This window comes from Panulirus ornatus, chromosome 67, assembly GCF_036320965.1.
Source record: "Panulirus ornatus isolate Po-2019 chromosome 67, ASM3632096v1, whole genome shotgun sequence".
NCBI classification, from domain to species: domain Eukaryota; kingdom Metazoa; phylum Arthropoda; class Malacostraca; order Decapoda; family Palinuridae; genus Panulirus; species Panulirus ornatus.
This window is the reverse complement of record NC_092290.1, coordinates 5,338,907-5,353,179: the sequence shown is the minus strand read 5'-3', so window position 1 is coordinate 5,353,179 and position 14,273 is coordinate 5,338,907. Positions and strand designations below refer to the sequence as shown.

At 38.5% G+C, this 14,273-nt stretch overlaps 1 protein-coding gene and 1 pseudogene across 4 annotated transcripts in view; both read left to right on the top strand.

Annotated features, from left to right (window-relative positions):
• The window catches only part of LOC139747108 (uncharacterized), a 275,924-nt gene that overhangs the window by 237,656 nt on the left and 23,995 nt on the right, over positions 1–14,273 (top strand). The window contains exon 6 of one of the 4 annotated variants that reach the window (XM_071658933.1): positions 10,880–12,007. The exons of the other annotated variants lie outside the window; for them this stretch is intronic. Coding sequence (XP_071515034.1) covers positions 10,880–11,320 — 441 coding nt within the window. The 3' untranslated portion in view covers positions 11,321–12,007. Of the gene's footprint in view, positions 1–10,879; positions 12,008–14,273 lie in introns of those variants that run through there. 4 annotated transcript variants of the gene reach the window in all.
• Positions 2,822–3,739, top strand: LOC139747017 (ras-related protein Rab-40C pseudogene; annotated as a pseudogene).

Here is a 14,273-nt window from a genome sequence, read left to right as displayed (position 1 = left end):
CATATAGGGACCCACTAGGCACACCCAGTATCAGGGCATCCTCTCTGCAGGACCAGATGGGGACCCATTCCATTATGGAACAACAGGGATCACCAACATTCAGGGAGAAAGAATTCCAATGTCCAGATTGTCACAAAGCTTTCCCAACTAAATGGAAATTTGAGCGTCATCGACGAATTCATACAGGAGAAAAGCCATTTGCTTGTGACCTTTGCTCTTATCGTGCTTCTCAGAAACCAGTCTTACAAGCTCACATGCGTACTCATACAGGCGAGAAATTCTCCTGTCCACACTGCTCATTCCGTTGCTCACAGAGAATAACTTTACAAAAGCATAGTTTTACTCATAGTCATAATGAAGGCTTTCTTTAGTTGAAGAAAGGTATCCTTAGAATATCTTTTTTTTAAACTGTGATCTTAAGATACTGAAGTTTTACTGATGTTGATTTGTACTGAGCATAGTATTAGTGAAAGCATAACTGTTTAAATGATCATTTAGAAATATGAAATAGAAAACTGGTCTGAAAAAACAATGTTTTCTTTCTAAGTTTGAGTACTGATCTTATGAAGATAAAAGTAGAATTACAATATGCATTGCTGGTGATGTGAATGAGAACAAGAAAATTTTATTATTATCTTTTTTTCCTATGTGAGGTGAAAATTTAAGGATTTCTAACCCTGTAGTTAATGTTTATGTGAATACCTGTTGCTTATAGGTCTGACAAAAAATGCTGTATTTTAAAAGGATTTATTTCATACTGATTGCAGAAAAATGGTAGACTACTATATAGATATTTCTTATAGTTTGTAATGATATTTGTGTATAGAAAAAATATTGTTTACTTAGAAATTTATTCTCAAATAGAAAAAGTTATGATAATTGCCCTCTTGGACACAGATGATTAAGTGCATTTGATTGTTTAATGTCTTCAGTTAACTCCAGTGACTGTTTTCACTTATATTATTATGGGGTTATACATGTTATTATGAAGTTCCAGCAGCTTTGAAGCTGCACTCCACACAGGAGCAGGGAAATAAAGAACTTCTTTGGAGCAAGAAGGTCTTTGTTGAAACTGCACTCATCTTTTGTCCAGTGAGAGTGATACAGCCTTGCTGTATATATTATATATATAAATTTATATATATATATATATATATATATATATATATATATATATATATATATATATATTCTTCTTTCTTTCAAACTATTCGCCATTTCCCGCATTAGCGAGGTAGCGTTAAGAACAGAGGACTGGGCCTTTGAGGGAATATATATATATATATATATATATTATATATATATATATATATATATATATATATATATATATATATAAATATATGGCGAATAGTACGAAAGAAAGAACGATATATATATATATATATATATATATATATATATATATATATATATATATATATATATATAATTTTTTGATTATACTTTGTTGTCTCCGCGTGGAGGTACGCAGCGCGAAGATGGCCATACACATGTAATACAACGTGCAAATACATACCTACAGTTTTGGTTTAAACGTAGTTGTAAGACAGAGTCAACGCAAGTCAAGATAACTCATGTCCATAAGAGCAAAGTATATTATATATCATGGGGTTGAGGGATCCAATTCAATTGGAAGGATGAAGGGTATGAAGTGTGGGCTAGAACCCTTTGATTAATTTTGAAGATAGATGGAAGTAGTGGATTCTTTCAGCGGATGGATAAAATGGAAGAAAGGAGAGTGGATATAGGGTGGAAGTTGAGGGGTAAAATTGGAAGCTTAGAAAGTAGGATTGGGGTGGAAGATCGAAGAACATGCATATCCGAAAACAGAATTGTGGAATGTTGAAGGAAAAGGGTTCCAACAATGTTAGATGGGAATGCAAGCGTTGCTGAGATAGGATTAAATAGTTGTGCGCCAACGGAGGAAGGAGTGTTATGAAATGCAGATGTTTAGGAACATTGTGTGGTGTGTGAGGTGGTTTAGACTCTGATGTGACATAAGGTATGAAGATGAGTATTGTGGAAAGTGAAATGTGGCAGTGGTGTGGACAAGGGGTTTTGTATTGAAGTGGGTATATGGGCACTGTGAGTGCTGAAAAGGAGTGAGGAAACTGGATTTAGGACACAAAGATATATGGATGAGTGAATAGAGAAGCAACTAGGAGAATGAGAGGAGCAATTGGTGGGTGGAAAGGGGTGGCAAAGATTTGAGTTGTAGGGGTCCGAACATGCAGCTGAGTGAAAGAGTGGGAAAGGATAAGTGAATTGAGAGCGATGTTGGGATACAGGGGTTAGGTGAGATGTAGTGAGATGAATCAAGGATGTGAAAGGGATATTTAGGGGTCGAACCATGGAAAGTGTGTGGTATGCAATGCGGGTGGGCAGTGGGAAAGTTGTGTATGGGGTGGTGGTGGGAACATTTTTTGGTTTATATTATATTCCTATGAGTCCACAGGGAAAATGAAACACGAAAAGTTCATTTCCCCGTGGACTCACGTGCAAAATTGTGATCCTTTCCAATATATATATATTTTTTTCTTTTTTTTTCATACTATTCGCCATCTCCCGCATTAGCGAGGTTGCGTTAAGAACAGAGGACTGGACTTTTGAGAGAATATCCTCACCTGGCCCCCTTCTCTGTCCCTTCTTTTGGAAAATTAAAAAAAAAAACGAGAGGGGAGGATTTCCAGCCCCCTGCTCCCTTCCCTTTTAGTCGCCTTCTACGACACGCAGGGAATACATGGGAAGTATTCTTTCTCCCCTATCCCCAGGGATATATATATATATATATATATATATATATATATATATCCAGCGATCAAGGCCCTCAAATGACCACTTATTTGTTATATCATAAACAAGAAGGATGCCCTGAGCTCCCCTTGAGTAAGATCTGATGATAGTGCAGAAGCGTCCCTGGCCAGAAGTGTCCCACAATTGCAGTTTGACCCTCTTCCCGTCCAGCAGGATTGTGGTTGTCTTGTGGCCACTGCCAACACAAGAGCATGCTCCAGGTGTGCCAAAGGTGTTGATAGGCAACCGACTGCATCTGGCATTTAAAAGACAGGTGAGCCAGAGTCAAGCAGAACAGTATGCTGCAAAGAATCATGTGAACCTTTTCGAAGTTAGTCCTCTCTGTGACTTTAATATTGTGGAAAGTTTCACTGAACTCTCCAGATTGGCTCTTAAACGCAATGGTATGGAACGACTATGGAGAGCAAATAAAGTGTTAACGCTTCAGGAATTGTGCAGTCGTGCCATTGTTGCAACCACCACTGTGTATGGTATTGAACATCTTCCGCTACCACAACCTATCAAGTCACATCTCAAAAGTTATACAATCCACAACCACACCACCCGCCTAAGACAGGGAATTCCATTAACTGATAAACACAAAAAGAAGCACCTCATGATTCCAGGTGAAACCACGACGTCTTGTGTCAACACTTCAACTTGCACTATTTGCTAGTCACCCGCACCACCTAAGATTCACCATCACCTGCTGCCAACTCATACAAATGCTTATGATTCATCATCAAGTGCTGTTAACTCACTGTGAATTTGGATGTCAGGTATTACCAACGTAATCTGTTCTGTAGATTGTTACCATCTGTATTATTCCATCCACCATGTGTCATATGTTATGTACACCAGTACCAAATTTAAAAAATCAGGAATTGTTGTGTACTAATGAATAAAACTTTGATTGGGTAATAGATTAAGAAACTTATACTTCACTAGTTGAACTGATATATATATATGTAGATATATATATATATATATATATATATATGTATATATATATATATATATGTATGTGTATATATATATATTATCCCTGGGGATGGGGGAGTAAGAATGCTTCCCACGTATTCCCTGCGTGTCGTAGAAGGCGACTAAAAGGGAAGGGAGCGGGTGGCTGGAAATCCTCCCCTCTTATTTTTTTTTTTTTTTTTTTTAATTTTCCAAAAGAAGGAACAGAGTAGGGGGCCAGGTGAGGATATTCCCTCTAAGGCCCAGTCCTCTGTTCTTAACGCTACCTCGCTAATGCGGGAAATGGCGAATAGTATGAAAGAAAGAAAGAAAAATATATATATATATATATATATATATATATATATATATATATATCTTTCTTTCAAACTATTCGCCATTTCCCGCATTAGCGAGGTAGCGTTAAGAACAGAGGACTGGGCCTTTGAGGGAATACCCTCACCTGGCCCAATTCTCTGTTCCTTCTTTTGGAAAATTAAAAAAAAACGAGAGGGGAGGATTTCCAGCCCCCCCGCTCCCTCCCCTTTTAGTCGCCTTCTATGACACGCAGGGAATACGTGGGAAGTATTCTTTCTCCCCTATCCCCAGGGAAAATATATTTTTTTTTTTATTATACTTTGTCGCTGTCTCCCGCGTTTGCGAGGTAGCGCAAGGAAACAGACGAAAGAAATGGCCCAACCCCCCCCCCATACACATGTATATACATACGTCCACACACGCAAATATACATACCTACACAGCTTTCCATGGTTTACCCCAGACGCTTCACATGCCTTGATTCAATCCACCGACAGCACGTCAACCCCGGCACACCACACCGATCCAACCCACTCCACTCCCCGCCCTCCCCCCACCCCCCTGCACGTCCAGGCCCCGACCACACAAAATCCCCCCCATATATCATATATCATCCCGGGGTAGAGAAGAAAGAATTCTACCTCCATATTCCCTGTACATTGTAGAAGGCAACTGAGAGGGATGGAAGTGTGGGCTAGAATCCCTCCTCTTTTGTATTTCAATTTCTGAAAGATAGAATGAAAGAAAGAGTCAAGTGAAGAGTGTTCATTCTTCTCAAAGGGTTAGGTTTGGGTATTTAAAAATGGGAAGAAAGGAGAGATAGGTAATATGTTTGAGTGAAGCAAAGCTTGAGGGTAAAATTGAAGAATGGTTTAGTAAAGTCAGGGATTGGTGTGAAGGCAAGAGCTGAAGAACAGGTGGCAATACTGATCAAACAGAAGTTGTAGGAATGTGTGACAGTAGAGAAGAGAGCTTCAGACTGATGTAGATGAAATGAAAGCGGGTTGTGAGAGATAGATGATTACAAATACTTGTGCGCCCAAACCTGGCCATGAGAAGGAGAGTTATGAAAGGCAATTGTTATAGCAACAGTTGTGTGTGTGTGTGTGTGTGTGTGTGTTAGTATCTCTGATGCTTGACATAAGGTATGAATGATGAGTTATTTAGATGTGAAAGTGAGTAATGTGGCAATGGAGTGTGTGACAAGGGGTATGGTGTATTAAGTGAGGTGAATAAGAATGGTTAACAACTTGTTGAGTTGTTTGCTGAAAAAGGACTGCTGATTAGGAATACCTGGTTTAAAAAGGACATACATAAGTATATATGGATGAGTGCAAAATACAGTAAGAAAGCATTATCAACTTACCTTTGGATGTGAATGTTCTGAGAGGAGCAATTGGTGGGATGTCTGACCATTACCTGGTGGTGGCAAAGATGAAGATTTGTAGGGGTTTCCAGAAAAGTGAGAACAGCTTGAGTGATAAGAGGGTGGTGAATGTAAGTGAGCTTGAAGAAGAGATGTGTGAAGAGATACAAGGAGAGATTAGGTGGAGAATGGTAAAATGTAAGAATAGATGAAGCAAGGGTAGTGGGTGAAGAATGGGAGATATTTAGGGAAGCATTGCTGGAATATGCAAGAGAAGTGTGTGGCATGCAGAAGGCAGGAGGTGGGCAGTTGAGGAAAAGTTGTGAGTGGTGGAATGATGAAATAAAGTTAGCAGTGAAAGAGAAAATAGAGGTTTATGGGTTGTACTTTCAAGGAAAGAGAGCAAATAATTGGGAAGAGTACAAGAGAAAGCAGCAGAATGTCAAGAGGAAGGTGCAGGGGTAGAAAAAGAGGGCGAATGAGAGTTGGGGAAGTATCATTAAACTTCAGAGAGAATAAGATGTTTTGGAAGGAGGTTGATAATCAGTGAGAGCAAAACAAGAGAACAAGTGGAAAAATCAGTGAAAGGGGCAAATAGAAAGTAGTATTAGGTAGTGATGAGGTTAAAAGGAGAGTGAGTTATTTTTGAAGGATTGATGAATTGTGTTTGATGATAGGGTGGCAGATGTAGATTGTTTGGGTTAGGAAGGTGTGCAAAGTGAGAGTGTCATGAAAATAGTGTGATGAAGAGAGGAGGTGACTTCATTGTTGACTGGTTTGCTAGGATTTTCAATGTATGTGTACTCATGGTGAGGTGCCTACAGATTGACAGAATGCATGTATAGGACTATTGTCAAATGGCATTGGGGACAAAGGTGAAGGTTCAATCTTTAGAGGTATAAGTTTGTTGAGTGAACCAGGTAAGTTGTATAGAAATTGGTGATTGAGAGGGTGAAGGCATGTTCAGAGCATCAGACTGGGGAGGAGCAATGTTGTTTAAGGAGTGGCAGAGGATGTGTGGAACATGCATTTACTTTGAAGAATGTGGGTGAGAAATACTAAGGGAAAGAGAAGGATTTCTGTGTCTTTTATGGATCTGGAGAGAGCATATGATGAGGTTGATAGAGATGCATTGTGGAAGGCCTTATGAATATATTGTGTAAGATGAAAGCTACTCAAAGCAGTGAGGAGTTTTTATCAAGAGTGTAAGGCATGTGTACAAGTTGGAAGAGAGGAGAGTATTTGGTTCCAGGTGAAGGGTGGTCTGGGGCAGGGCTGTGTGATGTCACCTTGGCTGTTTAATTTGTTAATAAATGGAGTAGTGAGGGTGGTAAATGTAAATGCAGTCTGTAGGGGGTGAGGGGACCTGGGAAGCAGGTCAGTTGTTTGCTGATGACAGCAGTGGTGGCAGATGTGAGTGAGAAACTGCAGAAGTTGGTAATGCCTTTTACTCTCTTGCATGTTCTGTCCTTTAGCACTCAAAAGCTCTCTTCACTTCATCCTTCCATCTCCAGTTTGGTCTTTCCCTTCTCCTTTGCCCCCTCCACTTCTAACGTATAATATCCTCTTTGTCAACACATCCTCACTTATTTTCCACGAATGTCCAAACCATTCCAGTAAACCCTTGTCATCTCTCTCAACCACACTCTTCATATTAATACAGTTCTCTTACTCTTTCAATTCTTGATCAAACCGCTTTAAATGAAATATTGTCCTCAAACATCTCATTTCCAACACATCCATCCCTCTCTGCACATTCTCTTTTGTAGCCCATGCCTCATATCCATACAACATCATTGGCTCTACTGTACCTTCAAACATACCCATTTTCATCATTCCAAATAACCACTTCTCTTTCCATACAATCCTCAGAGCTACCAGACCCGTCACCTTCATATCTATCCTAAGACTCACCTCTGTTTTCATGGTTCGGTTCACTGCCTTGTCCACTCCCAGCATGTCATACACTTCATTTCCTCCAAATTTTCTTCATTCATTCTCAAATCCCAACTAACCAGTCTCTCAGCCCCGCTAAACCTAATAACCTTGTTGTTATTTACATTTACTTTCAGTTTCCTCCTTTCACGCACTCTTTGAGAGTTGGACACCAGCTTGTACAGTTTCTCACTCAAATCTATCTTCAGGTCCTTGTCACAAGCAAACAATAACTGACTCAATTCCCAATCGCTCTTCACCCCCTACAGACTACATACTTGCCCCGTACTCCAAGACCTTTGTATTTACTTCCTTCACTGCCCTATATATAAACAAAGTAAACTGATGGTGACATCACACATCCACACCACAGACTCACTTTCACCTGGAACATTCACCCTCCTCTCTACCTACTTGCATACATGCCTTACCCTTTGATTAATACTCCTCACCCTGCTTCTAACAACTTTCTTCCCACACTGTATATTCATAACACCTTCTTCAAACCATCCCATCAACCTTGTCAGATGCTTTCTCTAGCTCCATAAATGCCACATACAAATCCTGATATTTCTCTCTGTATTTCTCACACACTTTTTTCCCTGGAAGGACCTGATCCACACATCCTCTACCATTCTTGAAACTACATTGTTCCTCCCTATGTCTGATTCACTTTGCAGCCACAGTCATCTTAATCACCACTTTTCCATACAACTTACCAGTTACACTCAACAGACTTATACCTGTGTAATAGAATACAAATGTATTGTTATTATCATTATTATTATTTTTATTACACTTAATCGCTGTCTCCCGCATTAGCAAGTTAGCGCAAGGAAACAGATGAAGTATGGCCCAACCCACCCACACACATTTCAACATATACGTACATAGACATATACATGCATATATATATATATATATATATATATATATATATATATATATATATATATATATATATATATATATATATATATATATATATATCCCTGGGGATAGGGGAGAAAGAATACTTCCCACGTATTCCCTGCGTGTTGTAGAAGGGGACTAAAAGGGAAGGGAGTGGGGGGCTGGAAATCCTCCCCTCTCATTTTTTTTTTTTTTTATTTTCCAAAAGAAGGAACAGAGAAGGGGGCCAAGTGAGGATATTCCCTCAAAGGCCCAGTCCTCTGTTTATATATATTTCATAGTTTTTTGCTATTTTCTGTGTTAGTGAGGTGACACAAAGAACAGAAGAAATGGCTTCATTCACTTTCATCCATTCTCTAGCTGTCATATGGAATGCACTGAAACAATGACCATAAGCTGTATATAAATGCCATGCTTCCATTACACTGTATGACAAGGAGTTATGTATGGTCTTTTCATGGGAAGGTAAATGTGAGCCCATGAAAGGAGGGATGTCCTTGATAACATTTATGAAATAACAAGTGAAAATTTTGATCCACATGGGAAGGGAGATTTTGAAGTTTATGGATGAAATTATAGAAGAGCATGCCAAGTAAGTGTATTAAAGCATGTGTGGGATGGATATATATGCTCAGTCAAACCCTGACCATACAAATTGTGTGAGGATCAGAGAGAGTATTCTGAATAACAATAATTAATTAGGTACTGGAAATTACGGCTGAATGATCTATAAGACATATAGTCCTAGATTAAATCATGCATGAGAAACCAAGGGAGGATTTAGAAGTGCCTTTCTTCTATGTTGGTGTGTAAGTATTCTGACAATAAACCATCGTAGTTTGAACTGGTAGTTTACAGAAAAAGGACAGAAATAACTTGCTGTTGTTGATAACATAACATATGGAATTCTGTAATTGTTATATTCACTAGTTTAAATGAAACCTTAATATAGTAAAATCATCCCATCTTTGAATTTGGATTTTTTGGTGGGTGGGGGGGTGTTGTCTTTTAGATGCTTTTCTTCAGTACTAGTGACAAATTTCTCTCCATGAATCAAGATTTTCTTTTTCTTGGCTGTCATGTTTGGTTTTTGATTAATTATTCTCACTGATTCATTGAATAGCTCAATCTCATGTTATCCTGAAGTGATATGATTATTACTAGTGTTTGTATTGTAATCCAAAAGTTTTTCTCATATGCTTGTGATAATAGCAACTACAAAAAAGGAATCACCTTCATTTTGTTTTTCTTAAATAGCTCAGTTTTCACCTGTACTGGAGGATGTATATTATGCTTCCTAATGAGCAGAGCTCAGTTACATTAACAGCCCACTCTTAAGCAAAACTGAAAAGACTACTTATTTGTTTTTAGTTCTAAATTAATATCAGATTTCTTTTTGAAGAGAAAAGGGGGCTCTTAGATACTGTTGACATTATCATGTCAAAATACTGTTTGGATGATATTAATTGATGTTATGATAACAATGTAGATCCTTCTTATATTTGCAAAGTCTGTTACAAATATTGTTGTGTATCGTACAGGTTTTGCATTATTCCTGATCTGTAACTGAAGAATAAGTTAAGTATTTTCTAATTGAAGTTAAATTTTCATTTTAGCACTGATGCTTTATGCATTGGAGAAACTTGATGGAGCTAATAAGGTCATGGTGAATACTAGAAAGCTAAAAAAAGTCAATATGTTTTTGGAGATTAAGAAATATTGAAATAGTCTTACTAATATTTGGCTGTTAGAGAGCACATGGTTGATAAACTTGATTATACAATCATGAAATCCTGTAGAGATATAAATCTATAGATTCATTGAACATTTTCTTTACCCATAATATTTTTTTGCTAATGAGTGAACCTGGTAGATTTAAATTTAGTATTAGTATGTACCATGTACCAGATTATCAATTGCATTGCTTTTTCGCAAGGAGAGATAGTGGGAGGCATAACCTCAAAACAACTGTTACTAAGGAGTGGAAATTCAAGTAATGTCATATGTACACTAGAATGTAGAAATCTTTGGGTATAGTCTTACTTGCACCATAAACACAAGCCTAAATGAACATATTTGTTCTATTCAAATTTGATTTTCCTGGGCACTGGAACATTACCATAAAAGAGAAGATGCATATATGTGAAGTCATTATCAAACATAAAAGATAAACATGATATTCCTGTTTCCACTTCTTTACAGAATATGACCCTCCTCCAGCTTAATAATGGAATGTGTTAAAGTCAGATTACTCTAAACGTCTATATGCCAGAAACACAATACACACTCTCCATGAAATTTAATTTCACTCACTAGAAACACTGGGTAAAGAATCCTTTTTATTAAATCTTGGGTGTACGCTGCTTATCATTTTTTAAAAACCGTTTCACTTTAAGTTTTTTATTACATAACTAATGTTTTTGCTTACAATGCATGAAGATGTCATTTGCATCCCATATGGCTGTTTGATGCATTTAAGAGATATATATCTAGTAGTAACCATTTATAGTGCCTCAGTGAGCTTTCTAATACTACAACCTATACTTTGTGCTACCCACTGTAAAGTCATACTGACACCATACCATTTTCCAGACTAAAGGCAGTGGAGACAAGGACGTAGGCAACTCTCAAGCCCATCTCCGCCATGGCTACAGACTACCAGTAAACCCCAACACCCACCTTGTAGAAGCATGTACTCTACAGACTAGAGGTGGGCAACCTCCTGCTATAGGAAGAATTTGCAAGACAGAAGATGTTGGTCACCCTGATGCCCATCCTGCCATGAGGTCCTTAGCACCACTTAACTTGCAGATGTATTCTGTATCTCGACCAGGGCCTGGTCATGCCTGCTTCCTGTGTGGCAAGACTTTTGGGCTGAAACATAACCTTTATCGTCATCTAAGGACTCATACTGGTGAAAGGCCTCATCAGTGTCCCCACTGTGAATATCGGGGATCACGTCGCTCCCATGTCCTCACTCACATAAACAGAGTCCACCAAAGAAATGATCAGACTGACACATCGAATCCCTAATATGAAAATACAAATATGCCTTGACCCAGTTCCAATTCTGGTACAATATGACCTTTGTCTCTCTCCATGCCAACCATGCCTGTACAACTTATGTAGTTGAATCTGTATTAAGACTGGTTATACCTAGTATGTGGATACCATATGAGATGAAAAATATATATCTGCATATATGAGTAATTTCCTATTTCCACTATATGAGGAGGAAGTTTTACGCTCATTGGACCCCGTCTCTTGAACATTCTCAGTCACAACTTTTGAAATTTATGTATGCTGGCTGCATAACCATGTTCTCAGTCATTATGTTTCCTTCATCCACCATTTTTATCATATAAAATTACATTTTACATCTTTTTCAAACAAATTTCTTCTTTAGTGTGATGTTACATCCTCTGGTTGCTCTATCCCAACTTCTCACAAAGAACTGTTCACTATGTCATTGATCTGTTTTGAATACTTAGAGTTACCCCTCATTCTTCTTTTCATTCTGGTACTTTCTTTGTTGCCCTCCTCTGGACCTTCTCTGTTAGCTCTTTGTGCTTCTTTAGGTGCATTGACCAGGTTCGAGAAGCACATTCTAGTTTTGTCCTTACATAGGATATGAACAGCTTGCCAAATTTTTCCTTCTTCAGTTACATCAAGGCTATTTTAATTTTTGCCAGTGGGATGGTGACAGGAATAGATGAAGGCAGCAAGTATGAATATATATATATATATATATATATATATATATATATATATATATATATATATATATATATATATATATATTATATATATGTATATGTGGGTGTATGGGCATTATGCATATATATATGTGTTTGTGGGTGGTTGGGCCTTTCTTTGTTTTCCTTGCGCTACCTCGCTGATGCGGGAAACAGGTATTAAGTATGATAAATAAATAAATATATATATATATATATATATATATATATATATATATATATATATATATATATATATTTTTTTTTTTTTTTTTTTTTGCCCGTCTCCCGCGTTAGCGAGGTAGCGCAAGGAAACAGATGAAAGAATGGCCCAACCCACCCCCATACACATGTATATACATACACGTCCACACACGCATATATACATACCTATACATCTCAATGTATACATATATATACACACACAGACATATACATATATACACATGTACATAATTCATACTGTCTGCCTTTATTCATTCCCATCGCCACCTCGCCGCACATGGAATAACAGCCCCCTTCCCCTCATGTGTGCGAGGTAGCGCTAGGAAAAGACAATAAAGGCCCCATTTGTTCACACTCTCTAGCTGTCATGTAATAATGCACCGAAACCACAGCTCCCTTTCCACATCCAGGCCCCACAGAACTTTCCATGGTTTGCCCCAGACGCTTCACATGCCCTCATACTTCCCACGTATTCCCTGCGTGTCGTAGAAGGCGACTAAAAGGGGAGGGAGCGGGGGGCTGGAAATCCTCCCCTCTCGTTTTTTTTTTTTAATTTTCCAAAAGAAGGAACAGAGAATTGGGCCAGGTGAGGGTATTCCCTCAAGGCCCAGTCCTCTGTTCTTAACGCTACCTCGCTAATGCGGGAAATGGCAAATAGTTTGAAAGAAAAAGATATATATATATATATATATATATATATATATATATATATATATATATATATATATATATGAGGCTGTGTGGAGGAGGATGGATATGTTGGAAATGAAACGTTTGAGGATAACATGTGGTGTGAAGTGGTTTGGTCGAGTAAGTAATGAAAGGGTAAGAGAGCTGTGTAGCAATAAAAGGAGGGTTGATATCAAGAGCTGAAGAGGGTATGCTGAAATGGTTTGGACGTGTGGAGAGAATGAGTGTGGAAAGGATAACGTTGAAGATATATGTATATATCAGAAGTGGGGGAAGCAAGGAGAATGGGAAAACCAAATTAGAGATGAAAGGATGGATTGAAAAAGAAATTTGCTCACATCCATTCTCTAGTTATCATGTGTAATGTAATAAAATTGTCAGAATTCCTACTGAATTACAATTTCACCTTCATAACTGGGCTGGAAATCTTCCTTCTCATTTTTAATTTTCCAGAGGAAGGAACAGAGAAGGGGCCCAACTGACAATATTCCCTCAAAGGCTCAGTCTACCTTGCTGATGCGGGAAATGGTGAATAGTATGAAAAAGAATGTATATCCCTGGGGATAGGGAAGAAAGAATACTTCTTACATATTCCCTGCTTATTGTAGAAGGCAACTAAAAGGGGTAGGAGCAGGGGCTGGAAACCCTCCCCTCAAGTTTTAACTTTTCCAAAAGAAGGAACAGAGAAGGGGCCAAGTGAGGATTTTCCCTCAAAGGCTTGTTTCTCTGTTCTTGATGCAATCTTGCTAATGCAGGAAATGGCAAATATGTTTGGAGAAAAATATTTTTTTTTTTTTTATACTTTGTCGCTGTCTCCCGCGTTTGCGAGGTAGCGCAAGGAAACAGACGAAAGAAATGGCCCAACCCACCCCCATACACCTGTATATACATACGTCCACACACGCAAATATACATACCTACACAGCTTTCCATGGTTTACCCCAGACGCTTCACATGCCCCGATTCAATCCACTGACAGCACGTCAACCCCGGTATACCACATCGCTCCAATTCACTCTATTCCTTGCCCTCCTTTCACCCTCCTGCATGTTCAGGCCCCGATCACACAAAATCTTTTTCACTCAATCTTTCCACCTCCAATTTGGTCTCCCTCTTCTCCTCGTTCCCTCCACCTCCGACACATATATCCTCTCGGTCAATCTTTCCTCACTCATTCTCTCCATGTGCCCAAACCATTTCAAAACACCCTCTTCTGCTCTCTCAACCACGCTCTTTTTATTTCCACACATCTCTCTTACCCTTACGTTACTTACTCGATCAAACCACCTCACACCACACATTGTCCTCAAACATCTCATTTCCAGCACATCCATCCT